This window comes from Elaeis guineensis, chromosome 12 (genome assembly GCF_000442705.2).
Source record: "Elaeis guineensis isolate ETL-2024a chromosome 12, EG11, whole genome shotgun sequence".
Classification (NCBI taxonomy): Eukaryota; Viridiplantae; Streptophyta; class Magnoliopsida; order Arecales; family Arecaceae; genus Elaeis; species Elaeis guineensis.
In genome coordinates this window covers 22,011,082-22,038,595 of record NC_026004.2, presented here as the reverse complement: position 1 = coordinate 22,038,595, position 27,514 = coordinate 22,011,082, and the positions used below count along the sequence as shown (strand labels likewise).

The window sequence follows — 27,514 nt, the reverse complement described above, 5'->3', positions numbered from 1 at the left end:
GGCTAATTTGTAAACTTATGTTGGTAGGTGACTTAGTTGACTGAGATGATACGAAATGTCTACTCTATTGATATAGATAGTTGTCCACTCTATTTTATTGACCGCCCACGGTAAGATGTTGGGTAAGTACCATAATTATATTTATCAGTATTTTTACATGATATATATAAATGACATGATGTATGTAAATGGCATGCTTGTTTTCAAAATAACAAAATGTACCAAATAATGCAATTGTATGAGCCAACTTAGCTATTTTGTACCAAATAATGTTCCATGCTGAATAACTATCCGTTCCAAATTATGGTCTATACCAAATAATGATCCATGTGAAATTATGGTTCATACTAAATAATGCACTATGCCAACTAAAGGTCCGTGCTAAAAAAAATTCATATTAACTAATGCACTATATCAAATAATACACTAAGCCTCTTATATTATTAAAAAAATTATTGTTCCAATTTTCAGCCCCTTATGCAAGATACTAACTTTGCTTACAATATTGTCTATCAACATTTTATCAAGTGCCAAACAATGGTCTATGCCAACCAATGCACTATGCCAGATAATGGTCCATGCCAAATTACACATCCGTGCCAACTAATGCATCATGCCATCTATTTATTTTGCTGACTCCGAGCATGTGTTATTTTGTAGGTCTGATTGTGCCTTCTATGTCATACATTTTATAGAGTATGGTGATAGTGGCTCAGATCATGATTATTGATGCTCGTGTCTTAGAGTTGCATGCCAGATATATTGTGCAAGGGATCATGAAGGGTCGTGAAGTGGTATCATCATCCTAGTTTGCTTTGTATCAGCTTTGTCAATTTCCTCCTTAATCGCTTGTTGTCATTCAGAGGCGAATCTCCTTTTTTTTTGTCAGACAGGATGATGGCGTAGATTTATATTTAACCTATGGATAATAATATCAAAAGGTATACCTAGCATGTTCAAGGCCAACTAGATGAAGATATCCTTATGAGTGCATAGAAATGACATTAGTCGATCTCTAAGATTTGGTACTAACTCTGCCCCAAGCTGGACGGTCTTGCTCAAATCATTGTCGAGTGGAACAGTTACAAGCCACTCGATTGGTTCACCTCGCACCTCCTTCACCTCTTTGTAGTCTTTGACTGGCAAAGCTATTACCAGGCACTTCTCCTTAATTGTTGTCAAGAAGCATTGATGGGTTAGAACTTGATCTCATCGTATCTTGCCAACCCCATTCTGGGTTGGAAATTTCACAAATAGGTGATACATGGAGATGATAACCCACAAAGCATTTAGTTTAGATTGCTCGAGAATTGCATTATAAGCAGAGGGCACCCGAACAATTAGAAAGGTTAGTTGCATGGTCTAACTTTGAGGCTCTTACCTGAAAGTCACTAGAAGAGTTATTTTGTCCTCCACGATCATAGAGTCTCTAGGAAATTTGACCAATGGAGTGTTGACTTTCATCAGATGGTTAGTAAGTAGTTTCATTTTTTGGAAAGCATCATAAAATAAAATATCAACTGAATTTTTATTATCAATTATTTTTTTTTACATAATAATTCACTATCATCATTGACAAGACAATAGCATCATTATAAGGGGTTTGCATCCCTTAGAGGTTATCATCAGCAAAAGAAACAACATTGCCGACACGCTATCTCTTCGCCTCTTCGGCTTGATCCTCTACTCTTTACCATTGGTGAGGCCAGAAACTAGGGGTGGCAATCGAGTCGAGTTGGGTCATAAACGAGTCGGATCATAAACAGGTCAAGTCAAAAAATCATAAACCCAAATCCGACCTATTTATTAAATGGGTCAAAAATTCAAATCCGAACCTGATCTGCTTATTAAACAGATAACCCGACCTGGCCTGTTTAACCTATTTATTAAGTAGGTCAAACTATGTTAAACGGATTAAACATGTTAAATGGATTAAATAGGTTAAATAGGTCGGATTAAATGGATCAGAAACAGATTAAACAGATTTTAAACAGATTAAACGGATCTTAAATAGGTTAAACATGTTAAACAGATCAGATTAAATGGGTCAGAAATATGTTAAACAGGTTAAATGGGTTATCTGACTCAACCCAACTTAGATATTAAATGAGTTAAACAGATTAAACGGATCAGATATCTAAAATATAAATCCGATCCAATTATTAAACGGGTCGATCTGTTTATGATCCAAATCTATTTAGTCTAAACTCAAATCTGTTTATCATGGGTGGAATACGGATCGGATAGGCGGGTCAGGTCATATTTTGCCAGCCCTACCATAAACCACGTTGATAACACTAGCCATAGGTTGGTTGCCGTTGTTATCCTTGTCAGGCTGGTACTATTTTGGCTCTTCGAGGGCTTGATTCCGCTGCTCTTGAACATACTTACCAAGATGGATTAGGACCTCGATCTTATCCTTGAGTTGGTGGAATTCTTCGATATCGTGATCGTGGTTATGATGGAAGCGGCAATACTTTCTCTTGATCCTTCTGTTTGAAGGAGCCTTTATTGGTTTAGACCGTCAAAGATATTTCTGACCTTCGATCTCCATTAGGATCTGGACCCAAGGAGCAGACAAAGGGATATAACTATTGAACCACTGAGGTAGGCTCCTCGACTGATGATTCTTTGATGGTTGGGAGGATTCTCCTTCCACTCGGATTGTCCAAGAATCCTCTTGACCCTGCTTCTTGTCAGGGATCTTTTTTCCTTTGGCTTGCTTGCACGCCATCTGGGCTCCTTTCGTCTGAGCATACTTCTGAGCTCGGGCCAATAGGTCGGCATAATTTTTTGAGAAAGTCTTGTCGAGGGAGAAGATGAGGCACTAATTTCAGAGTCCTGATTTGAGTGCCGACATCACCATCGATTTGTCGAGATTGTGCACCTCCAATATGGTGGCATTAAAATATGCAACATAGTTGCGCAGTGACTCATCCTCTTCTTGACAGTGAGAGAAAAGACTATCAAAATTTCTCGACTAAGCTCGATTGTTGTGAAGTAAGCAATCAACAGCCTGTCAAACTATTCGAACAAATGGATGGATTCGAGTTGAAGTCCCGAATACCATGCTCGCATTGATTTCTTGAGGATGGTCGGAAAAGCAATGCAGAATAGGGCATCCAAGACATCCTGTAGTATCATGAGGTTCCTATAACCCTCTAGATGATCGAGAAGATTCGAGGAGTTGTTATAAGGCTCCACCTGAGGTATTTAGAACCGACTTAGAATCAGTTCCCTTGGAATAGTTTGGGAGAAAGGAGCTTGGGAGTTGATGTTGAGGTTGTCATTGCTTTAGTGAGGCCCACTCTAGATTTCACCAAGGTGGTGTTCGATATCTTGGATTGTCTTCTTGAGATCCTCTTCCTATTGTGACCTTTTTGACCTGAGAGAGTAGCCCGAGATTGAATCTCCATCAGAAGAACAGCGTCATCATCAATCCTCTTCCCTTAAGCTTCGATGGAAGGACGACTAGGGAGGAGAAGCAGGAGTGGAGTAGAGGTGCCATCGGGAGGGAGGCTTCGGGCTCTAGAGGTGAGACCATTGACTGCGTTTGGAGGGAGTTGCTTGAGAAGCCAGCTCTGGACATTGCTGCTGCTCCACTACCTGCTAGAATTATTGCACGGTGCCAGTCAAAGCCTAGATCTGATGAGCCAGGATGTCGAGGGGTTACAGATCTATCCTAACAAGGAGATACATTGCGACGGACACTTGAGCGGTGCTGCTCTAGCTGCGATGGATAGACTGTCAGTGAGAGACGATGGAGTTGTGTACTCTTGTTCGCACCATGTTCCTTTTCTCTTGAAATAGGCTTGGCCCTTCCTCTAGCACTAATTTTGTTACTGCAAGTCTCCAGTTTACTAATGACATGGCTAGAGTTAGATGCCATTCAAAAATCAGATTGCTAGAGAAAACTTACAAGAGAAGTCCACACTCGTCAGAGATTTTTGATGGGGGACTCTTTGATGTCTAAATTAACCAGAGCTTGAGAACAATAGAGAAAGAGTAAGAGCAGGAGAGAGGGAGTAGTGGTGTGCTATTCTATTTTTTTAATTTTTGCTTACCTGACGGTCCCCTCGATATCTTTTTATATAAACATAGAGCTATGATGGTTTAGTCAAAATTTTTAGATCGTTATGCCAGTCTAGTTGGGACACTAGGCCACATTCTGATAGGTTGTTAGGATAGGGGATTTTTCACTATCGTGCGAATCAAAATTGTTAGGTGGTTGCGGATTTTGCCCATATGAACTAACTGGTAGTTGATGGCCGATACTGAGCTAAAGCCTTATGCCGATGCCTGTATCCAGCACTTGGATGTCATCCCCTATCATCTCATGAGCCTCCTTGATCCTTGATGTGATTAGGCCATCGGGTCGGTACACCTCCGACCAAGTGGTTGGAAGGTTTTAACCACGGGATCGGTCGATGCTCGAGCTTGAGGTCGGGAAAGACGGTGGTGAGGGGTTGGTCCATCCTGGCCACCTGTCGCTCTCCAGTGTTTGAGACAGTTTTACCAAGTCATTCACGGAAAATATTACAAGAGGTGGATTACCTCCCCAACATATATAGTCCATAATCATGGATCCTCACAATAACAATATCTAATAATTGTGAATGCATGGATGTTTTTATATATAAAAAAAAATATGAAAGATTTCATAATTAGTTAAGCACTGCTAAGCAAGCTTAACTTGGGCTTTGGTACGTTCAGTTGAAGCCCAAAAAGTTTTGTATAAATATATGTATGAAGCCAATAGAATTAAAGAAAGTATATCCTGCAGGTTCATGTCAGTGGTGCATCACAGGAAGACGAGGTGAGTAGGGTGGCAGTCCGAGACAAGTGCTTGATGAGTAGAGCCATGGGATTTGAGATGCGTGACTGGTGTGGTGCACCGCCCATGGCACCCATGGTGTGGGTATAATTTCCCCGAGAACCAGGGCACACTAATTGCTCGGGCCCATCAGAGGCCGCCTTCGCTCCCGCAGTCCATTATTCATGCCCAATCGGAGCAGTTGGGACCATTTTCAATTTTTGTCCCACTACGAAACAAGATTAAAATTATAATGCGAACGGCCAAGTTCCATCTGGCCTCTAAAGTGAAGGTGACGGCGAAGAAAAGTTTTTAGCAAATGTCTTCCCATGGCCCACATGGTAAAGCTCGAGTGCATAAATTATTAGAAAACAAGGGAGTCAAGCTTACAAAGAGGTCAAGCTTGGCTGCTCTTCTTATCCCACCAAGCAAACAGCACTAGAAAGAAGATAACCTCTCTGACGCCAAATACTCTCCACCTGCCCCGCCTTGTCTCAGGCTAAGCCATGGCAGTCGCAGCTCTGGCGAAGAGCGAAGCAGCCCGCTACAATGGAAGGATGACATCTTTTGTCATCTTCTCTTGTATCATGGCTGCCATGGGAGGAGTTATCTTTGGCTATGATATTGGAAGTGCTGGTGATCTCTCTTACTTGAAGAAGAAAACCAGTTTGCTTGCCAGATTATAGCAGCACTCTCATGCATAGTATCTAATTTCTTCGCAGGCGGGGTGACGTCGATGGATTCATTCTTAAAGAAGTTCTTCCCAGAAGTGTACAGAAGGATGAAAGAGGACACCCACATCAGCAACTACTGCAAGTTCGACAGCCAGCTGCTGACAGCTTTCACTTCATCACTCTACGTTGCTGGGCTCTTCGCAACCTTCTTCGCCTCATCGGTCACACGTGCGTTCGGCCGAAGGCCGTCCATGCTGCTGGGCGGGGCTGCCTTCTTGGCCGGCACAGTGCTCGGCGGCGCTGCCGTGAACGTGTCCATGGTCATCTTGGGCAGGGTCTTGTTAGGTGTGGGCCTGGGGTTTGCCAACCAGGTATGACAATATAAACTTTTTTTAAAAGAAAAAATAAATTATTGCTTTTAGAAGTTATAAGTTTAGATGTGAAAAGTGATCTGTGGATGTTAGCGAGGCTAGATTGATCTCTTTTGATTAAAAAATGTGAGTATAAAATACTGGAAACATCACATACTCTGTTGGAAATGTCTACAGGGGTGTGATGGTTGGGCCCGCTGACAGCGAGGATAGCTGAACGGTCCGGGTTCATGAGTCCACGTCGTTGCTTGTTTTAGTCTGCAGTCATATGCATGTGGACTTTGGAATCAAATGCACTGTAGGATTATTAATTGTCCGCTACCTTGGTCTTAAAAGTATACCTCAATGGACAGTAGACAAGTACCAAATTATAAAGATGAGTTGACCGTGGAGCCTAGCACAAGTTTTTATTTAGATGATCATTTTGTCATGATCCGATACTGACCAATAAAAAACGATGCCATATGAGTTTATTAGGCTGGAGCGGTCCTTCTCCCAGTAGTTTAAGCTTTTGGGCTGCAAGTCCCTGACAAGTGGTGTCAGAGCCACACCCAATTATATAGTTCCTTGCGCTGAAGGATACCAAGGTTGAGTAGGATCCGGCCGTGGATGTCCCCTTCTCCTGCGAAGGAGCCTAACAAAAAAGATGCCACATAGATTTATCAGCCTCCTCCCAGCAGTGTAAGCTTTTGGGCTGCAAGTTTGTGATAGCTCCTTTTGCCGTTTATTGACATGGCAATAACTGCAGTGTCTTGCTGTACACGGTGGCTTGTTAACTCAAACAAGTCGGACTGATTGCTTTTTGTGAATTTCCAATGTAGCAATACTGTAATGAACTGGAAAATTGTTAATTTGCGGTTTTAAGTGAGAAGTGGGGAAATCACTGGGGCAGGAGAAGCCCACTGAACCCATAGTTCTGCTTTTCAGCCTTTCAGGGACAGGGAAAATCACCTTCTGAATGCTACCATATTGTTTCCACAAGAATAAATCAGCAAAAGTATAAACCCAGTTGTTCGTGTGATGCCTAAGAGTACAGTCGTTAATTTGGGGCCAAAACGCCACCTTTGTGATTGGCAGTTCATGGAATTTAGGATATACTCATTAGCCCTCTAACAATTTCTTCATTAAATTTATAATTACCTATGTGTGTTCTTGTTCTTTAGTTCCCTCTCTCATCTTGCACATTCTCGTAATCCCTTCTTCTAATAAAAGTTGGGTGGTAGTTCCCACTGCTTCCCTTTTTATCAAAAAAAAAAAAAAAAAGAAAAAAAAAAGCCTGTGATTATTTAAAAGCAAAAGCATTCAGTTCTGTAATTCTCTTAATTTAGCATAGAGAGTCTTGCTTGTGCCTATTTTAGATTTAAAAGCAAAAGCATTAAGAGGAGGAAAAAATCACTTCTCTAATTCTCTTAATTCAACTAACCTTGGCCATCATCCACAGGCCATAGGGCTAGACACAGGAAAAGGCATTTCATTCTGGACAATTCCATTTCCATATTCCACACATAACTAGCTCCTCTGTATCCAGTCAGTTCCCCTGTACCTCTCTGAAATGGCACCACCTCAATACCGAGGAGCATTCAACAATGGCTTCCAATTCAGCGTTGGTGTTGGGGCTCTCTGTGCAAACCTTATCAACTATGGCACTGAGAAGATAAAGGCCGGGTGGGGTTGGAGAGTCTCATTAGCCCTGGCAGCAGTTCCAGCTTCATTGCTAACTCTTGGTGCATTCTTTCTTCCAGAGACTCCCAACAGCCTCATCCAACAGGGAAATGATCTCAAAAAAGCAAAAGAATTGCTTCAAAAGATTCGAGGAACCATCGATGTCGATGAAGAGTTGCATGATTTGATTGCGGCAAGCAGTGCTGCCAAGGCTGTTAACCACCCATTTCGAAGAATTATTCGGCCAAAGTATCGCCCTCAGCTCGTAATGGCAATCACAATTCCATTCTTTCAACAAGTCACAGGAATCAATGTAATAGCCTTCTATGCTCCAGTCTTGTTTCGGACTATTGGTCTTGCAGAAAGTGCTTCTCTAATGTCAGCAGTTGTGACAGGAGTGGTCGGCACTGGTTCGACCTTCATATCGATGATCATTGTCGACAAATTAGGCAGGAGGGCCTTGTTCCTCATTGGAGGTGTCCAAATGTTTGTTTCACAAGTAATTATAGGAGTAATAATTGCGACGCAGCTTGGAGATCATGGAGGGTTGAGCAAAGGCTATGCATACATTGTCTTGGTCTTGATAAGTGTTTACGTTGCAGGTTTTGGATGGTCTTGGGGACCATTGGGGTGGCTGGTTCCAAGTGAGATCTTTCCATTAGAGATACGGTCGGCCGGGCAGAGCATTACAGTGGCTGTGAGCTTTATATTCACCTTCATTGTTGCCCAGACCTTTCTAGCCATGCTTTGCCATCTCAAGTCTGGAATCTTTTTCTTCTTTGGAGGGTGGCTTGTGTTCATGACTGTGTTCATTTATTTGTTCCTACCAGAGACCAAGAATATACCTATAGAACAAATGGTTGGAGTGTGGAGAGAGCACTGGTTCTGGAGGAGGATTGTTGGTAATGAAGAGGAAATCAAGATGGATGATGCGAGACATCCATGATTGGTTCTAATATGGGAGGATTTAAAATGATTCTCTTAGTCCAATTTGTAATAATTCTGTATGCTAGTTTCAACACAATGGAGGATCAAGAATTTATGGTTATTATTACAAAAAAGCATTGCACGTACAATATGGAAATACTGAGAGTTGAAAGTATCATATTAGGTGAAAATTTGTTGATTCAGGCTATGTAGCTATTTGCTAATACATACATTCCTTGAAACAAATCCAGTAGCTGAATCTTAGTTCAACGTAAATCATAGTAAAGGTGGAATATAGATGTTATGCCTTTAATGGATCTTAGTGATGGTCCTGTCAGCAATACATTAAATTTCATTTCTTAAAAAAAAGACTGTTGAATTTCAACCTTTATGTTTGATCTAGCCTTGAAATAAGTCTGTTTTAATTGGAGGATAGGAAGACTAGCCCAGTTTCAGTTTAATTTCAAATTAGGCTTGACACCAAATGCAAGTGAATCAAGTTTAATATAGATTTTGAAGTTTGAAATTTCAAGCGATGTTTGCTCAAGCTTCACTCGATTATAATCCTAAAAAAAAAAGAGAGAGAGAGAAAAAAAGGGAGGGCGGGGGGGCCGAGGGAAGGATCCCACTGGTTTCACTAGGATAATGCAATGCCAAGTTATAGTAAGCAAACTGTCACCTAGAAGCAGCAGATGAAAAATATGGCAAGGAAAGATAAAAGCAGCTCATATTAGTTCGCCCTTCGCTAACGCAAATATAGCTTTATAGTTCTCTAATATGTGGAACCAGAGCCTCCCAAGTATTTGAGTAACCATAAACCACCAAAAATAGTTGTTTGCATGACCTTCGCTTGTCAAAGAAAATCCTAGTATTCCTTTCAAGCCATATGGCAATATCTTCGTCTCAGTCCATGCTGAGTCACATGTCAGAGGCCAATAATTTGAGGAATTTGAATTTTGACTTCTATACACGGCATAAATTTAAGATTGACTCTAGAAATCCATTTGTTTTTTTTTTTCTGTTGGACGGATGTCTGCCTAAGACACCATCTTCCAGGATCTTTTTAGTACCACGCGATGCAGCAGAAAGAAAGAAGAAACAAAATAAAAAATAATCAAAATACGTAGATCAACCACAAAAGGGCTCGTCTCCTCGGGACATGCAAACTTCACTATGAAAAAGAAATTTTACAAGAGATCTCATCTTCAACCCTCGTACATCCAATTTCTCTCTCACCAAAAGTTTTCCTCACAAAAGCTCTCTCTCTTGAAAAACCTCCCTGAACTCTTAAAGGGACCAACGTCCGCTGTCTAAGAGCCTCCTGCTCCTTCTCTCTCAGCGACGCGCGCTTCTTTCTCTCCTCACAGGTTCCGTACGATGCGTACACAAAGAAAATCAAACCAACAATTTTTCTCTGTGAGGCATAGGCCTTTTAAAGGCCCTAAACACCAATTAGAGAGGGATTAAAAGTCAGCCAAATAACCCCCTGGACCGTCAGATCAAGATCGGGTGGCTCCGATCGTGCTCCGATCCACAGAATAGTGCCGTAGATCGTGAGAAACGTCCGAAAAATACCCAGGAGGTCCACAGATCTGGCCGTGGACCGTCCGATCCACTGTGGATCGAGAAAATCAGGCCCTAGCAGTGCTTGGGCCTGGGCCGGCCCGCATGCCTAGGCGACACCCGCGCCGGGCGCCTGGGCCTGGGCCGCACGCCCGCATGGGCCACGCGCCCTGCATGTTGGCCCCGCCTGGGCCGTGCTTTGCCGCCTGCGGCAGTGCCCCACCACTCCGCCGGCCGGCCGCCGGCTGCTGACGGTCCTCCGTCGCCTTAGATCTCGTGCCGACTTCAAAAGCTCGTATCTCCTCCGTCCGAGGCCCGTTTTGGATGATCTTGGTCTCATTAGACTCCATTTTTCATCCTGAACCTCGCTGTGGGCTCAATGTGAATCGAATCTTGAGGTATCAAATCCTAACAATCTCCACCTCGACTCGATATTCGACCTCCTCCTAACTCTGAGAGCTTTTGGATCTCCTCGCCCCCATGCCCGGGACAATCGCCTGCTGATCATGGATGGACAAACATGGGAGTCGAGCTAGGCCGCTCGATCCCATCTCCATCGTATGCTGTGCTCCTCCTGACTTGAGATCTGCTTGGGGCATTGTCCTGCGACAATAGAAATCTCACATTGCGACGTCGCCTCTCGTCCTCCCGAGTCTTCTATCTCGTGCCCGATCCACCTCCACCTGGAGCTCCACCTCGCTCTGAGCTCCACTTGGCTTTCGAAGCTCCACCTTGCACGGAACTTCCTACCAGATACTAATGTCATCTGCTCCCCTTCTTCTCCTCCAGCACAATCCTATCACCGTGTAGCACCCTTAGGATTCCTCCACCAGCTACTGTTCTGTAGCCTCTCGAATCCAGTCTGCTAAGTGAGATAAGATTCTGCCTGAAATCGGATATGTATCGGACCTCCCCCAATCTCCTCACTGCACTATCATGTGTCCTCCAGCTGACCATCCCAATGCCTCTGATCGCACAGCTCGATCCATCCGACAGATATACAGTGTCCTCACTGTTCTCCAGAGAGTCAAACTGTTTCTCTCTGCAACATATATGATAGGGGCATGCAGAATCTAATATCCACTGTTGGAAAGAAGTAGATACCTCATCAGATATCTCTAGGACATCTCCATCTGAATCGTTGCCGGCCATCGCTACAGCAGCCACCATCCGATTTTTGAGTTGAGGACAATCTCTGGCTAGATGCCCCAACTCCTCACACCAATAACACCTAATTTTGCTTAAGTCCCTTCTGGACTTGGACCGCCCTCGTCGCGGTCTCTTGTCGCTCCGTTTACCGCCTCCTGCTCCTCTAGAAGCCACCAAAGCTGAGCTACTGCCACCTGAGCTCGAAGCTGGCTTCTCTCTCCTGAGAACCTCATTTTGGAGTATTACCGCGGTGATCTCGTCCATCTTGATAGTTCTCTTCTCCACTAGAAGAGCAGTCACCAAGGACTCGTACGAAGGGAGAAGCGACGCCAGTAAAACCAGCACCCTGATCTTCTCTTCAACATTCTCACCAATGCTGAGGAGGTCAATGAGGATCTTCTGGAAGTAACTTAGATGCTCCTGCACGCTCTGTCCCTCGCCCATCTGCAGCTGGTAAAACTGCCTCCAGAGGAAAAGAGTGTTGGTGAGAAACTTCGTCATGTACAACTCCTCGAGCTTCGATCACAGCACCGTCGGAAAAGTCTCGCTCAGCACATGGATCACCACCTCATCCGTCAGGTACATGCGGATAGTACTCACCGCGTGCATCTATAGCCATTTCCAATCCTGCACCTCTATGGTGGTTGGCTTCTCATCGCACAAGAGAGCATCGATCAACCCCTGTTGGATGAGCACGTCTTTCACCCTTGCCTGCCATAAGGAGAAATTGCTCTTTCCGTCAAACTTGTTGATTTTCATATTGATTGTTTCTGTCTTCTCCATCTTCAGTCTTGCTTACCACTGCTGCAATCTACGTTCTTGTACCACCTCGCTCTGATACTACTTGTCGGGTGGATGTCTGGCCAGGATACCACCTTTCAGGATTTTTTCAGTACCACGCGATACAGCAGGAAGAAAGAAGAAATAAAATAAAAAATAATTAAAATACATGGATCAGCCACAAAAGGGCTCGCCTCCTTGGGGCATGCAAACTTCACTATGAAAAATAAATTTTACAAGAGGAGATCTCACCCTCAACCCTCGTACACCCAATTTCTCTCTCACCAGAAGTTTTCCTCACAAAAGCTCTCTCTCTTGAAAGATCTCCCTGAATCCCTGAAGTGACCGACGTCCACTGTCTAGGAGCCTCCTGTTCCTCTCTCAGCGACGTGCTCTTCTTTCTCTCCTCACGGGTTTCGTACGGTGCGTACACAGCGAAAACCAGACTACCAATTTCTATCTATGAGGCACAGGCTTTTTAAAGGTCTTAAACACCAATTAAAGAGGGATTAGGAGTCCTAAATAAAGCCAAATAACTCTCTGGACCATTGGATCAAGATCGGGAGTCACCCACACCATCCGATCATGCCCTAGTCCATGGAATAGTATCGTGGACCACGAGAAATGTCTGAAAAATGTCCAGGCTATCCACAGACCCAACTGCGGACTGCTCGATCCATGGTGGACCGGGAAAACTAGGCCCCAGCGGCGCTTGGGCCTGGACCAGCCCACGCATGCGGGCCTGGGCCGCGCTCCGCTGCCTGTGGCAGCACCGCCACCGCTCCGTCGGCAAGCCGCCAGCGGTCCTCCACCACCTCGGGTCTCGTGCCAACTTCAAAAGTTCGTATCTCCTCAGTCCGAGGTCCGTTTTGGATGATCTTAATCTCATTGGACTTCATTTTTCATCGCGAACATTGCTGTGAGCTCAATGTGGATCAAATCTCGAGGTATCAAATCTTAACACTTTCTATTTTTATATCATCATAATTATATTTTTTTATATATTTTCAACTATCAATATACATAAGCACCTCGCAATATCGAGGTAGGAAACACAAGATAATCTGGTCTTATCTTACAAAAGCAAATTCAGCCCCATTTTTTACAAATACATGATGATAAGTCAACCAACTAAGAAGCTACTATTCAATCCTTCTGACTAGAATATTGCACTGCCTCTATAACATGTGACCCACATTTCATAGCTACTACTGAACCTGCTTTTGAATTGGTAACTTTTCTTCTCGCATCCATGGTCATTATATGGTCATACATTTCAAGGATGGCATGCTTAAGCTACATTGCTTGAGCACAACATATCCTCTATGATTTGTGGCTTCCACTACGCCTCCCCTGCTTATTTGCTTCAATCAAAGCTCATATTAACTACATATTAAGGAAAGGAAGAGGATGGGTGTTAGAAGTATCCTCATCTCAGCCCCATATCAAGCTATATGTTATGGATCTATGATTAGAGAAATTTTGAATTCTGAATTATAAATTTTGAATTCTTTATATAGCATAAATTTAGGATTGATTCTAGAGATCTATTTGTTATATCTTTCTACCTTTGCATCATCATATCTATAATATCTTGTATAATTTCAACTACAAATATATATGATGACCATCTCACAATATTGAGATAGGAAAGTTTCCCTCAGGTACTAAGTCGCAGATTGATGTCTTTCATAAGAACTTGCTTCCTTTGCCACAAAGTCTAAAGAGATTTTATAGAAGTAGCTTTACCCTAAATCCAAGATTTCTCCGATAAGGCAGCCATAACTCCCAAGCAAAGGACAATGTAGCAATAGTATATGATCAATGGACTCATTTCTTGCTAAATCCTAATCTACACAATCCCTCTAGTTTTTTTTTGAAGATGTTACTTGAGGGACTAAGATTGATGCCAAAATTAGTGACCCCAATAAAAAAGGATAAGAAAAATAAAAATGTGCCTATAATATTAAAGAGGTCATTTATCTAAGTTTCTTTATCGAATGGAATGCTCCGTTGTCTAGCTCCATCCCAATAGCCATCCTAATTAAGTATGTAGGTCCTTCTTATTTCTTTATTTCTTTATTTCTTTTTTTTTTGTTTAATTCTTTTTCTTGTTTCCTTTTTCCTTACTTTGTTTCTTTCCTATTTTTTTTCCTTTCTTGTTTATCCCCTTTCTTTCTTTCTTTTCTTTCATTTTTTTTCTTTTTTCTTTCTTTTCTTCCTTGTCTTTCTCCAATTTTTTCTTCCTTCTTTCCTTTTTCTCCTTCTTTTGTTTCTTTTTTGTTATCATCACCCTTTCTTTCTTTCCTTTTGCTCCTTTTCTTTCTTTTTTTTTTTTAATCTTTTACTTTGATGTAGAAATAGGAGGTAGCTAGATGCTATTCCCTTTTTATTGGATAAATAGAAGAAGAATCTACATGAACTGCCCTTTAGACTTTACAGAAATTTTTGGTTTCGAAAGCAACTATGTCATCATTTCTATCCACAGAGTAGAATGCACTAGAGTCTTCGAGAGAATAGTCAAGTACTGTTTGGTATTGCTAGAGATTGTAGACTTCTCCATATGTTTTGCTGCAATGATAGATTCCTTATAGAGCAAATATGCCTTGGGTTGTTAAAAGTTTGCAATATGTTACGCAAAATAGAAAAAAGAGTTCTTTTCTTATTGAGGAAGAGATGTGCATTCCTCTCCCTCCAAATCTCCCATCACACTCCTGTAGCTCATCAACAATTCCCGACATCGTTCACCATCACTTTTTTATTCTTCCTTCTCCAAGCAATCCATAGATGGTGAAATCCTATTGGTCTCCCTCTCAAATTCAACTATAATTTTAAGGTGGTCAACAGACTCTTTGCATATGAGTACCTGAAAAATGAATGATTCACTTATTTCAAGTTAGTTCTGCATGTCTGAATTCACATTCCAAACCTTCTCCATGAGACCTTTTCCTATATGCAACTTTTTTTTTCTTTTTCTTTTGCGAGGAAGGCTACACTATCGAGCTTTTATGTAAATATGGACATTCATATCAATCACCAAAATATCTTGAGGATGCCTAAGGATATAAGCCTCAAACTCCAATAGAATAGTTTCAATATGATTGGCCATATGGGTGGCAACCCAATCAATTATACTATTCACCTTCCTAGGTATGAATATGGTTTAAGGCCAATAACAATGAAAATGTACTGTAAATTTCTTCTTAGGTATAAAAAGCTATACTTTTTTATAAAAGTGGATGCCCAATTGCCTGTCCTATCCCATGATAACCATCCCAATTAAGCATATTTATTCTTTTTTTTTAGTTTGCCTTTTTCTTCTTTCCTTCCTTTCTTTGTTTCTTTTCTCTTTCATTCCTTTCTTTTTTCCCATTTTTTTCTTTCTTTCCTTTCTTTCTTTTCCTTCTCCTATTGTTTCTTCCTTCTCCCCTTTTTCTTCTTCTTTTATTCCTTTTTTATGTTCATCTCTCTACCTTTCTTTCTTTCCTTTTGTTTCCTCTTCCCTTTCCTTTTCTTTTTTTTTTTTCTTATTTTGTTAGGGAGGCTATAGTACAAAAGTCACCAAAATATTCCTGGAGATGCCTGAGGATAGCAATTATAGACTCAAACAGAATAGCAATTATAGACTCCCACAGAATAGCCTAATATGGTTAGCCATATGAATGGCAACTCACTGCATTATTCATCTTTCCGTAAACATAACTAGGTTCAAAGAAGGTGAGAATTGAGATGAGCCTCCAAATGTCTGCTAATAATGAGTGTTCATTTACTTTCTAATCCACCTGATCGTTATTCTAAGAAATTACTTTTTTTGAATCCCTTCCTAGATTATGTTGTTTGTCCTGGGATGGTAGCAACATAGATTAGCTCCTCTAATATAGCCCTCAATTCAACTAAAGAAATTGTAGTGTCACAGAGATGGGTCCTATTTTAGTGACTAAGGATGAGCTGAAATTTTGAATGACAAATCTTGCTCCACCATTGAGTCCTCTCTGCTTCACTAGGGTTGGCAATTGCAACTGACCCACCAAAAGCCAACCCAATCCAACTTGAATGGGGCCAGTTTTAAATGATTGGATTAGAACCTAGGGTGGGTATAGATTCTAAATACTCAAAAGTGAGTTGGAGTCAGGTGTGGATAATGGTGTGCTCCACCCTAAACCTGACCCAATATAAGTCCCCTCTTTCAAAGTTACAATTATTCTAGAATTTTTGTGTGATGACTTCCTTACTTGACCCACCCCATCTTTTCTGATTGACCTACACCATCTACTTTACCCAACTTGAAGTGGGTATTGGACAGGTATAGCCGTATGGGGTTTTGAATTGCAGGATGGGTATGGGTATGGTCTACTTGATCCATACCTGATCCATTACCATTCCATCCTTCACACCACCATCGAACTTGATTTTGAGAAAGATAAGGGATAGGGGGCTCCAAGGTGAGATGTACCTAGAGGTGGCATAGAGACTATAATAATTAGGATTTCTATTTTCACTAGATGTCAAGAACCCCTTCAATGCACTGGAAATTATGAATTTAGAGGCATAAATGTGGCTTTTATTAGAGTCATATGAGGGCTTTGATAATGTTTTTAAACAATCAACCATCCTAGCCAACCAAATATGATAGGTAAAATAGCAAAGACGGACCATCTTATACACCCACTTACTTCTATGCCCTCCATCTTAAGGTATTGCAAGGGTGGTTGACTGCAACATAAAGTGAGGTCAGTCATCAAACCTACATTTTCTCGGCCATAAATAAAATATGATTGGTGTACTCTTCCACTTAAGCTTCTATTCATATAACACATCCACCTATTGCAAGAGGCAGTATATAATTTATTGAATGTCTAAAACATGTTAATAATTCAGCATTGTTATTTTTTTAGAAAAAAATTATAGAAACACCCCTCTAAGTTTGGATTGTTTGCATTTAGATCCCAAAAGTTATAAGAACTATCAATTAGCCTCCAAAACTTTAAATTTGTTGCAATACAGCATAGCTATCACCTTCGCTACAAAGCATTATCATAAGAGGATCACCTAATAATTGATTTTTTGTAACATTTTACAATTACTCTTCTCACTAACTGAGCAAGAAACTCTTGTTTCAATGTGAATTTAAAGAGAGAGAAAGGAGAGTCATGTAGATGGAGTGCTTTGAGATCCATACAAGCAGATGATTAACAAAGGACTAAGTACTTTGAGATCTATGTAAGTAGATGGATGATAACGGATGGATTACTTTGAGATCTGTGTAGGCAAATGAATGATAGATGATGGAGTGCTTTGAGATCTATGCATGTAGGTAGATGATAAAAGATAAATTGCTTGAGATTTGGGCATATGGATATATGACAGCGGATAGAATCTTATCAAGACAGAAGGATGATAGAGCATGGAGTGCTTTGAGATCTGTATAAGTAGATAAATAATAGATTATTGAGTGCTTTAAGAGCTATGTTGGTAGATGGATGATAGACATTGTTTGGGATCTATGGAGGTGGATGGATGATAAAAAATAGAGCTCTTTTAAGATTGTTGTAGGTGGATGGATGATAGAGGATGGAGCACTTTAAGATCTATACAGATGAATGGATAATAGAGATGGAGCTCTTTAATACTTGTGCAAATAGATGGATGATAAATGATGGAGTGCTGTAAGATCTGTGCAGGTGGATAGATGATAAATGATGAGATGCTTTGAGATCTATGCAGGCAAATGAATGATAGAGATGGAGTGCTTTGAGATTTGTACAAATAGATCTATGATAAAGGATAAATTACTTTTAAGGCCTATGCTGGCAGATGACTGATAGAGATGGAGTATTTTGAGATCTATGTAGATGGTGGATGACAAAGGATGAAATATTTGAGACTTGTGCAGATGGATAGAAGATAAAAGATAGAATACTTTGAGATCCCTATAGATAGATGGTAGAGGAGCACTTTGAGACTTATATAGGAGCATGCAGTGCTTTGAGATTTGTACAAATGGATGAATCACAGAGGATCTTGTTGGTGGATGATGAGAGAAGATGGAGTGCTTTGATATATGTGTAGATGGATATATGATAAAGAATGGAATGCTTCAAATTTTGTGCATGTGGTTGAATGATAAAGAATAGAGTGGTTTATAATTTGTGCAACTAGATACATGATAAAGGATAAAGTGCTTTGAGATTTGTGCATATGAATGGATGACAGAGGATGAAGTGCTTAAAGATCTATACGAGTGGATTAATTATAGAAGATAGAGTGCTTTGAGATCTATGCAAGTGGATAAATGATAGAGGATAGACCACTTTAAGATCCATGCAGGTGAAAGATTCATGGAGGATAGAATGTTTGAGATTTGGTGAAAATTACAATCTAATCTCTCTGAATCAAGAGTATTTTGGTCTTTTTTCTCACCTTTTTAAAGATGTTAGGATACGTATAGGGGTCTAAATTATATTGCAATGAAAATAAAGTTTTGATGGTTAATTGAAATTTTTTTAACTTTTGGGGTCTAGGTGAAATTAGCTCAAACTTGAGGGATATCTCCATACTTTTTCCTTAACTTGCTCATTATTTCGTATCTTTATCTAGTTTATAAAGAGTATCCAATTGATATGGTCTATCTTTCATCATCAAAAAATAAAGACACATAGTCAATATTTTAGATGTTTATTTTTTAGTTGTTCTTATCACTTGTAAAGCAACTATTGCACAAACTTGTTTATTCTCTTTTGCACCACATGACTAGGGCTAGAATTGTGCTTAGGCCTGGCCGTCTTTGGGTTTGGGTCAAAATTCGAGCTAGGCCCAAATAAATTTGGATTGGATTTGGTCTAAGATGTAGAGCCCATTTGATGTGTGTGTGTACACCTATGCATGCATACATATACCTATGTATGTATATACATGTATAGGTATATATGTACATATATATATATATATATATATATATATATATATATATATATATGTATGTATGTATGTATGTATGTATGTATGTATGTATGTATCCTACAGTTTTGAACTTCTAATTCAATAGAGAATATTAATTTTTGTATGTATTAATTTGTCAGGTTGAACTTACATTCCCAAGTCCATCATTGATTCTTGTAGGGCTGAGCATGGGTTGCGTCCGATCGGATTGAAAGAAAAATTTCATCTGATCGAACTCAATCAGATTGAAGAAAATTTAACTCGCTATCGACCGTTTATCATGTATAATCATTTGAAATCGAAATGAATGGTTTGCAGCAGGTTCGAGTGGGTTGTGTTGGTTTGGACTTTAATATTGTTTCAATGTTGATTTTAGACCCAATGATGGCCCACTTAAGCTTATTTATTTTTTTTAATTTAATACAAAAAAGATCTAAACCTTATAAGTTATAAAATTTAGACTTATTTTTAAATCTGTATAAAATAAAATAGAAAAAAAAATTACTCATCTGAAAGCAACTATATCTGAAAGCTTTCATTTTAGAATTATCTCAAATTGATGTGCTTCCATCAACAATTCAATATTAATATTTGTATAAATCCAAATGGATGATACGGTATTTTTTAGAATAAAGTATTGAAGTCTAAATGATGCTATCCCAAAATGAAAGTAAATTTGTGAAATGCTACATCGGTTGGATTTGGTTTCATACAATTTAAAAGTATAGGAACCGAATCCAACCATAAATAATCGATTTTTTACCAACCCCAATCCGATTCCATCTGATTTATGTCTCTGATCAAAATCGATGTTTATTGGGTCGGATTGGATGGGTATCATTGGATTTCGGTTATTTGCTTAACTCTAGATTCTTGTGCATTTCTAATTTTCTAACTTATTGAAAAGAATGGGCTGCATTATGCATGACTTCGTTCAACTTCAACAAAATGAGCCGCAACCTCTAGAAGCACAACTCACTGAAAATTCAAACGCCATCTACTTCAAAATTATGAAGTTACATCAAGCACTTTAAACCCTAGTTCCAAATATCTTGTGTACAATAGGAGGAGCAACTAATTACCAGCTCAGGATCCAAAACTAGAAATAGAGCATAATTTTTCCAAATGTATAAATCAAAATCACAAAAAAAGAAGGCTCTTGAACAATTATTTGAAAGGCGTCCATTGTTAAACCATCATCAAGTAGAAATCTATCTGATGGCTCCTTGCAATAGTTAAGCTTATTAGAGGGCAACAAAAGGAAAATGAAACTTTACTCTTTGAATTGGTTTTTCTTTTTCTTTTGATAAAAATGGAAGGCAGGATCACCACCCAGCTTTTATTAGAGAGGGGAGACATTTATAGTAAGGAAGAGGAGGTGCTTAAGCAAACCACTTCCCATTCCTATAGAAAAATCAAAAAAGATTACAGGCCTTGATGGCACATAATAGGATTAGAAAAGGAAAATGGAGACCAAATCGTCTGAAGGTGAGGAAAAGAGTAAACTCTGGCAACCTTGAGTAGAGCTGATGCCACCTTGATTTTGAACTAAATTTTTGCGTGCTTAGATAGAGAACAACCGTCAGAGAGCCATGATCATAGGTTGAGAGGAAAGGCAACATCAAAAGAGCGAAGTCCCTCCTTGGCACAATGCAGCCTCTTGCTGAAGCCAAGCTTGGTACCTTCAGAGCTGAAAAATAGATGAACCAGTCGTGATAGAGTAGGTTGGTGTAGCCTCCACGTTGCCAACATACTTGAAGAGATATATTGCCCTCTGTTCCTTTACCTCCCAACATTATAACAAATGGCAGCCAACAAATCCGTTTCCACCCAATTTAACCCAAGGAAGGAGCTAAGCTTGCGAAATTGTACTGGAGCTTGTTGCGAAGTGCTAGCCATTAGAAGAATGAGTCTTTTCTGGGATAGTAGCTCTTCAAATAGTCTTATAGAAAGGACATCGAGTACCACCATTATTCAAAAAAGGATAGAAAGAATCCATCAAATTTTTTTTTTTTTGAAGATTGTAACTTTCAAAGTGGCATATCAGCTTGACCAGATGGCCTAATCAGAGAAAGAATATCATAAGATCAGAAAGGTGAGCCTAATTTTGGATTGGTTAATGGGATGAAATTTTCTTACTGAAAATGAACTTCACTTTGACGGCAGGATGAGAAGTTTATAAATCGCTCGAGTTTAGTAATTGCCTTGCTAAAGAAATAATTTTTCTTTTTACCATCTATTTCATAAAACTGTTCATCACCTTACATTTCATTTACTGCTCAATAGCTACCCTTTATACCAAAGTAACAGCCATTCTGCACCCTCACCATTAAGGCATACGTGGTAGCCCAAAGTGTAGTTAGAAATGAAATGATTGTTCATAGAACTCTCCCATTTTTGCTAATCAGTCTAGCATTGGTTGCCAAATGGATCGTCCTAAGATAAGTGCTATAACATTGAAAAACATCCTGTAATAGTGGACCAAATTAATCCAATGTCAGCTGCCTGAACTAGGATTGCTACTGACCCCTCTGGGATTCTTTTCCACCCCTTGTCAGCTGCTTGAAAAACATCACTTTTCTTTTCTTTTATTTATTTATTTTAGTGATTGAGTTTTTATGCTTTAGGTAGATGACAACAAGAAGTCTAAGGACTACTTTTGAGGAAATGCCTCATGCATGTAACCTAAAATGGCTAGTTCTTTGTTTGGTAAATTATTCTGATAATTGAATTATAAAAGCCAAACAATTTATAATTTATACAATATTGTTATCAATCATAGATTATTCTCTTTTGATTAAAAAGGTTAGTATAAGATATTGTAACCAATCATAGATGCTAATAGATCCATCACATAATATCAGTTAAAAACTCGAAGATGGTAGACTTTGTGACCGTTGCGAACCTCTCTATTGTGTGCTTTGAGATTAACACTGCAGATCTTTCCCATTTGATCATTGGCAATTTGCCTAGTCGTAGTAGGCAGCGGCATCGGAGTGGATGGCGAGCAATCCTGATAATAATTCTGAGGCCTCAAATGTGGGGGATAGGCAGGAGCTGAGCTGGAGGGTGATGCACGAGCGCACCATATGGGTCCCACCAGAACCATCACTGGAGAAGGTGGAGGAGCTCATTAGATGGTTCTCGAAGGTGGTCAAGCTCCTGGAGGAGGATCTGAGGGAGGAATTAAAGGGTTGGGAGGCCTTAGTGGTGTTGTGAGGAGCCTCGGCCAAAGAGTGGAAGCTGTGGCTAGGGAGTTCTAACTGTGGGTTGAGTTGAAAAGGTAGGTGGCGGGCTATGATTTGGAGAAGCACTATCTTTTCTTCTAATTCAAGGAGGTCGGGGAGAAAGATTTGGTACTCAATCGACTATGGGTGGTCACTGACCAGGTACTGTTGGTGGAGCCATTGCGGCCTGATTTGTTCCCATTGGATAGGGCCATCCAATTAGCCCTAGTTTAGATCTGATTGCCGTGGCTCCTAGTGGTTTTCTAGGGAGAGGCGGTGATCCAGGGAGTCCTCTATTTGGTCGAGGATCTTCATCAATGGATGAATACATGATAGAGTGGAGGAGGCTCAAATTTGCCTAGGCATGTGTGAAGCTCAACCTCTCTCGGCCACTGATCAGATTGGGGTGTTAATCAAGGGTCCGAAGGATCCTTTTGGGCAAAGATTTGTGTATGAGAATCTTGATAGAGTTTTTCTGTAATGTCGATGCTTCCATCTTCCAAAGAAAGTGTGCCCAATCGAAGGGGGAGGAGGAGGCTTAACGGTCAACTTGTGCTCAGAGAATGTCGTTTGGGCCAAAGGGGAGGAGATGAAAGCAGCAGATGGAGGGCTACGTCTAGAGCCATGGTTAGTTGTTGTCTGACGATAGCTGTCCAAGTCGGAGGTGTTGGCTTGTTTGAGGAAGAAAGAGGTCGACTAGACTCGGCCCATTGAGTTAGAGTCCAGGGTGCATCAACTTGGAAAGGAGCTTACTCAGATGGGCTCCGATTGGATTGACCCACCGACTAGATCCGATGATTGGATCAAGCCGACTAAGATTGCATGGTTGCAATCGCCTCTTTAACTTAGGCCTAGATCAATGGCTAAAGTGATGAGGAAACTAAGATTGGTGCTGGGAGCTATTTCAGCTTGAGCTAGGGCATGGTCTAGCCTACCAATAGGTTTGGCATGTTGGCACTAGGCCGGGATGTAGGTGATGGCCTGTTCGATGATGCTGTGATAGATTGGCCTTCTGGGCCTTGGAATAGGTTGGCAAGGACTTTGGGTGTAGGCTCAGCCTAGCCCAAATACACCTAGCCCCTTGATTTTGATGAAGGCCAAGCACCTATGAGGCCCAGTCAGTGAGAAATAGGATCAGATGGGTCTAGGAGAGGTTTAGTGAAGAAGAATAAGACCAGAGGTAAGGCTTTGGTCCTCTCAGAGGTCCTGACAAAGTGGATAGCTAGCGATGGAGGTCCTGGGGTCTACATCTTCTTAGCCAAAATCCTGGAGGAGGAGAAAAAGGCACCATTTCAAATGGAAGAGTTGACAATTGATCCTGGTGCCCTAGCTAAGGAGGGGCATTCTGAGCAAGGGTTGGAGCTCTTGATGGAGTGTGACTCTATGCTTTTTATGGGAAAGGACCTGGTGCATATGGATGCTTTAGCGGGAGGTCAGGACATGAACCGTGAGGATGCAGTAGTTCGGCTAAGGTAGGCCATCCAGGGGATGGGGGAGAGTCCATCAGCAATGGACTCAGTGGCAACTGGGACTGACACAAACATTCAGACTGAGGGGGATATAAGTGTGGATCCCCTTCCCCACTAGTCGTCACAATGAGGCTGCTGATTGGAGACACCTAGGGGGCAAAGAAGTCCTCATTTTGGATGACGCTCGACATAATTATCCAGTAGCATTGTCCTAATATTTGTCTCTTGCTCAAGATCCAACTTTTAGGGGGGAGTCTTGATCATGCTAGATGGCAGATGCTGTTGGCGTGGAGCACCTACATGATGGAGTTTAGAGGTCTATTAGGAGGGATCCTAGTGATGTAGAAATGCAGCTCAATTAGGATGGATGCTTTTCATAGATACGAGCAATAGGTGGCCTTAGTCATCTCGGAGCAAATCAGAGGCCCTTGGCTTCTATTTGAAGCATACGCAAGCACTAAGTACAAAGAGTGGAGGATGGTTTGGTTCAAGATTTTAAGGATGGTGTTGTAGGGCTTGTCTTCTCTTGTTGCTGAAGACTTCAACTACATTGTGAAGTCCCATAAGAAGATGGGTAGGAGGTAGTATGCTAATAGTATTGATTCTAGAGAATGCAAGGAGTTCATCAGTGACGTGGGCTTGATTGATTTTGGTTACTTTGGATCCAGATTCACCTGATACAATAACCAGCAGGGGGTGGCTAGGGTTTGTGAGAGGATTGATTTGGCACTAGCCACCATCGACTGATTCTAGTGCTTTCCAAGGCACCATGTTCAGCACCTCTCAAAGATCATATTAGATCACTAACTAATTCTCATCACCACTACTGAGGGCTCCATTTAGATTTTTTGAGAAGTTTTGTACTTTCTACCCAAGGCATGGGATCTGATTAGTGAGGATAGAGGATGTCGATTTATAGGGATGCAAAGTATCAAATGACCTAGAGATTGGAACTAGCTAAGCACATGCTCCTTTGATGGAACCATCTTGAGGTTGGTGACATCTTTATACAGATCGAGGGGGTAGAGGTGGATATTATGGAGTTGTGGATGAGAAAAGATCAGGAGAGGGCCTTTTGAAGCTTGACTTGAGGGAGCTTCATCACAATCTCTCAATGCACCACTCTTTACTAAGACAGCAGGACATGCTATGGAGGCAAAAGTCAAGGGTATAGTAGATCAAGAAGGGTGACTGGAATATCAGATTTTTTTATCAGTCTACTATGATCCGAAGGTCTTGAATCACATCAAGCAATTGAAAGAAAGTAATGGTAAAGTAGATAATAGCGATGAGATCAGGGGGTGGATTCTCCAATTCTTTAGAGTGCGATGAACCAAACTTTTGAGCGGAGATGCCCCCTTTCAGAGGTCCCAACCCATGAGCCACATCTTTGATCAGGAAAATGAGATCCTGACTCTCCTGATGTGTGCTATGCAGGTGCATGGGGCCCTCTAATCACTTGGAGAGGATAATACGTGAGGTCGGATGGGTTCCCTTCTCTCTTTTTCCATCGATACTCGCTTATTGTCAGGGGGGAGGTGATGGAGAAGGTGTAGTTGGTCTTTGAGTCTAAATATCTTTCGAAAGAGAGAAAGAAGATGTTGATCACCCTCATCCTAAAGAGATCTAATGCATTTGCCCCGGGATACTTCAGATCGATCAGTTTTTGCACCACTTTTTATAAAGGCATACTAGGATCTTTATTAGGTGGCTGAAGTTGATTGTGTCTCTCATCTAATCAGTTTAGAATAAGGTACTTTTGTCAGTGGTTGCTGTATCACCGATAATATCTTACTCATTTAGGAGTTCATGCATGATTTGCAATGAGCCCCTGCTTGTCAAAGCCTAATGGTGATTAAGCTAAATATGAAGTGGACTTATGATCAAATAAGCTGGTGTTTCGTGCATCGAATGCTACAGTAGCTTAGCTTCTAGAATAGATGAATTAGATGGGTTATGGACTGTGTGGAGATCTCGACCTTTGCCATCTTGGTTGATGATGCCCTGATGGAATCCTTTCAATTGATGGTCGGGCTTCATCAATGTTGTCTTTTTCCCCCTGTCTATTCATTTTGTGCACTGATGCTTTGTTTTATGCTTTGAGGGCTACAGCTCAGGGATTGGAGCTAGAGCCCTACTGGCTTATCCTTGGGCTTAGCCACTTTTGTGCCTTTTTTTATAGATGACTGCTTGCTTATTGACTGCGCCTTGACCTAAAAAGTGAGGTGCTTTGCAACCATTATTGAGGCCTATTTTGTCGGGCATCTAGCCAGCTAGTGAACTTACAGAAGTCCATATCATAGGATAGAGACTTCAGTGGGCCGCTGTAGGCCTATGGAGCAGTAGGTCTAGGATTGCCTTGAGGGCTAGCAAGCCAACATCCTTTCCATGATGGATAAACTATCCTTGTGAGATCGATCCTGAGTTTTATTTCAATCTATCTCTTGATGAACACAATTACATCAAGCTCTTGTCTCCAGGGTTGGAGCAGCTGTTCCGAAACTTTTTATGGGGCTCAAGACATGGTCATGGACTCCACCTATTATCCTGAGAGGTGGTTTGCTAGCCTGTGAGAGATGGAGATCTTAAAATTCAGTCACTGTTGGTCAGGAGGGAGGTTATAATTGTCCGACATACAGTTAGATTTCTCATCCACCTGATTACTTATGAAACAGGATGATAAGGGCTTAGTGTGGAACATAGAATCAGAGGTTCCAGATTTGGATTGATCATAGCTGCTCCTTGATTTGGAAGAAGATTTGTGCTTGCCCCCCAGTAGTATTAGCCCAAGTTAGATGGTTGATTGGAGATGGGATATTGGTTGATGTGAGCTAGGATGTTCGGATTTCCAGCCTATCCCTCTTCTATTGGCCGACCTACGTCAACATAGAGATGGACGACCATCTGTGGGTCTATAACTTATTCACTGCCACACAACAACAAAATAGCAATGAAAAAAAAATATTTTTTATATTTAATTATAATAAATAAAAGTATACAAAATAGCATATAAAATAATTAATTTATAATAAGTAACAGCAATGTGCATTGTGTTAGTGAAAAAATTAATTAATCAAATAATTAAAAATTTTCAGCAATAACATTAAAAAATTTATGAAATAAATATAATTAATCAAATAATTTTTTCAGCTGTATCTCTGTCGGCTGACACCCTCCCCGGCCCCATCTCCCCCGATCACCCCCTCCCCGACCCTGACAGGCCCCCTCCCCGGCCCTGTCTCCCCCGACCACCGGCCGCCCCCTCCCTGATCCCATCTTTATCGGTCGACACCCTCCCCGGCCTCGTCTCCCCCCCGCCCCATCTCCCCCGACCGCCAGTGGCCCTGTCCCCAGCCTCATCTCCTTCGACTGCCGACGGGCCCCCTCCTCGGCCCTGTCTCCCCTGGCCACTGGCCGCCCTCTCCCCAACCCCATCTTCTTTTTTTTTCTTTCTTTTTTTCCTTTCTTTTCTTTTCTTTTTTTCTTTTTCCCCCACCTTTCTCTCTTCCCTTCCTCCCTCCCCGCCATCGACACCCTCCCCAGCCCCAGACCCCATCCTCGTCGGGCAGATCACAGTCATCGTCGGCCCGGCACGACCCGGCCCCATCCCCACGACCCCCCGGTGGCCCAAGAAAATACCAAAAAAAAAAACTTACCGTCCGGTAAGTCACAGTCACCGCCAGCCCTGCCCGGCCCCATCCCCACCGGCCCAGCCCAGCCCCAGCCGACACGGCCCAACCCCATCCCGCTGGCCCCCTGGTGGCCCGAGAAAACACCACCAAAAAAAAAAAAAACTTACCGCCGGCCCGATCACAATCGCCGTCGACCCGGCCCCATCCCTGCCGGCCCCCCGATGGCCCTAGAAAACACCAAAAAAAACAAAAAAAAAACATATCGCCGGGCCGGTCACAATCACCGCCGGCCCGGCCTACCCCGGCCC

The 27,514-nt window shown here is 41.5% G+C and overlaps 1 protein-coding gene across 1 annotated transcript; it reads left to right on the top strand.

Moving 5' to 3' along the window:
• Positions 1-5,219: 5,219 nt before the first annotated feature.
• Positions 5,220-8,604, top strand: LOC105054763 (hexose carrier protein HEX6). Its single transcript, XM_010936353.3, has 3 exons — positions 5,220-5,449; positions 5,536-5,858; positions 7,387-8,604. The coding sequence occupies exons 1-3, from the start codon at positions 5,320-5,322 to the stop codon at positions 8,464-8,466; spliced, it is 1,533 nt and encodes a 510-aa protein (XP_010934655.1). The 5' UTR covers positions 5,220-5,319; the 3' UTR covers positions 8,467-8,604.
• The last annotated feature ends 18,910 nt before the right edge of the window (positions 8,605-27,514 follow it).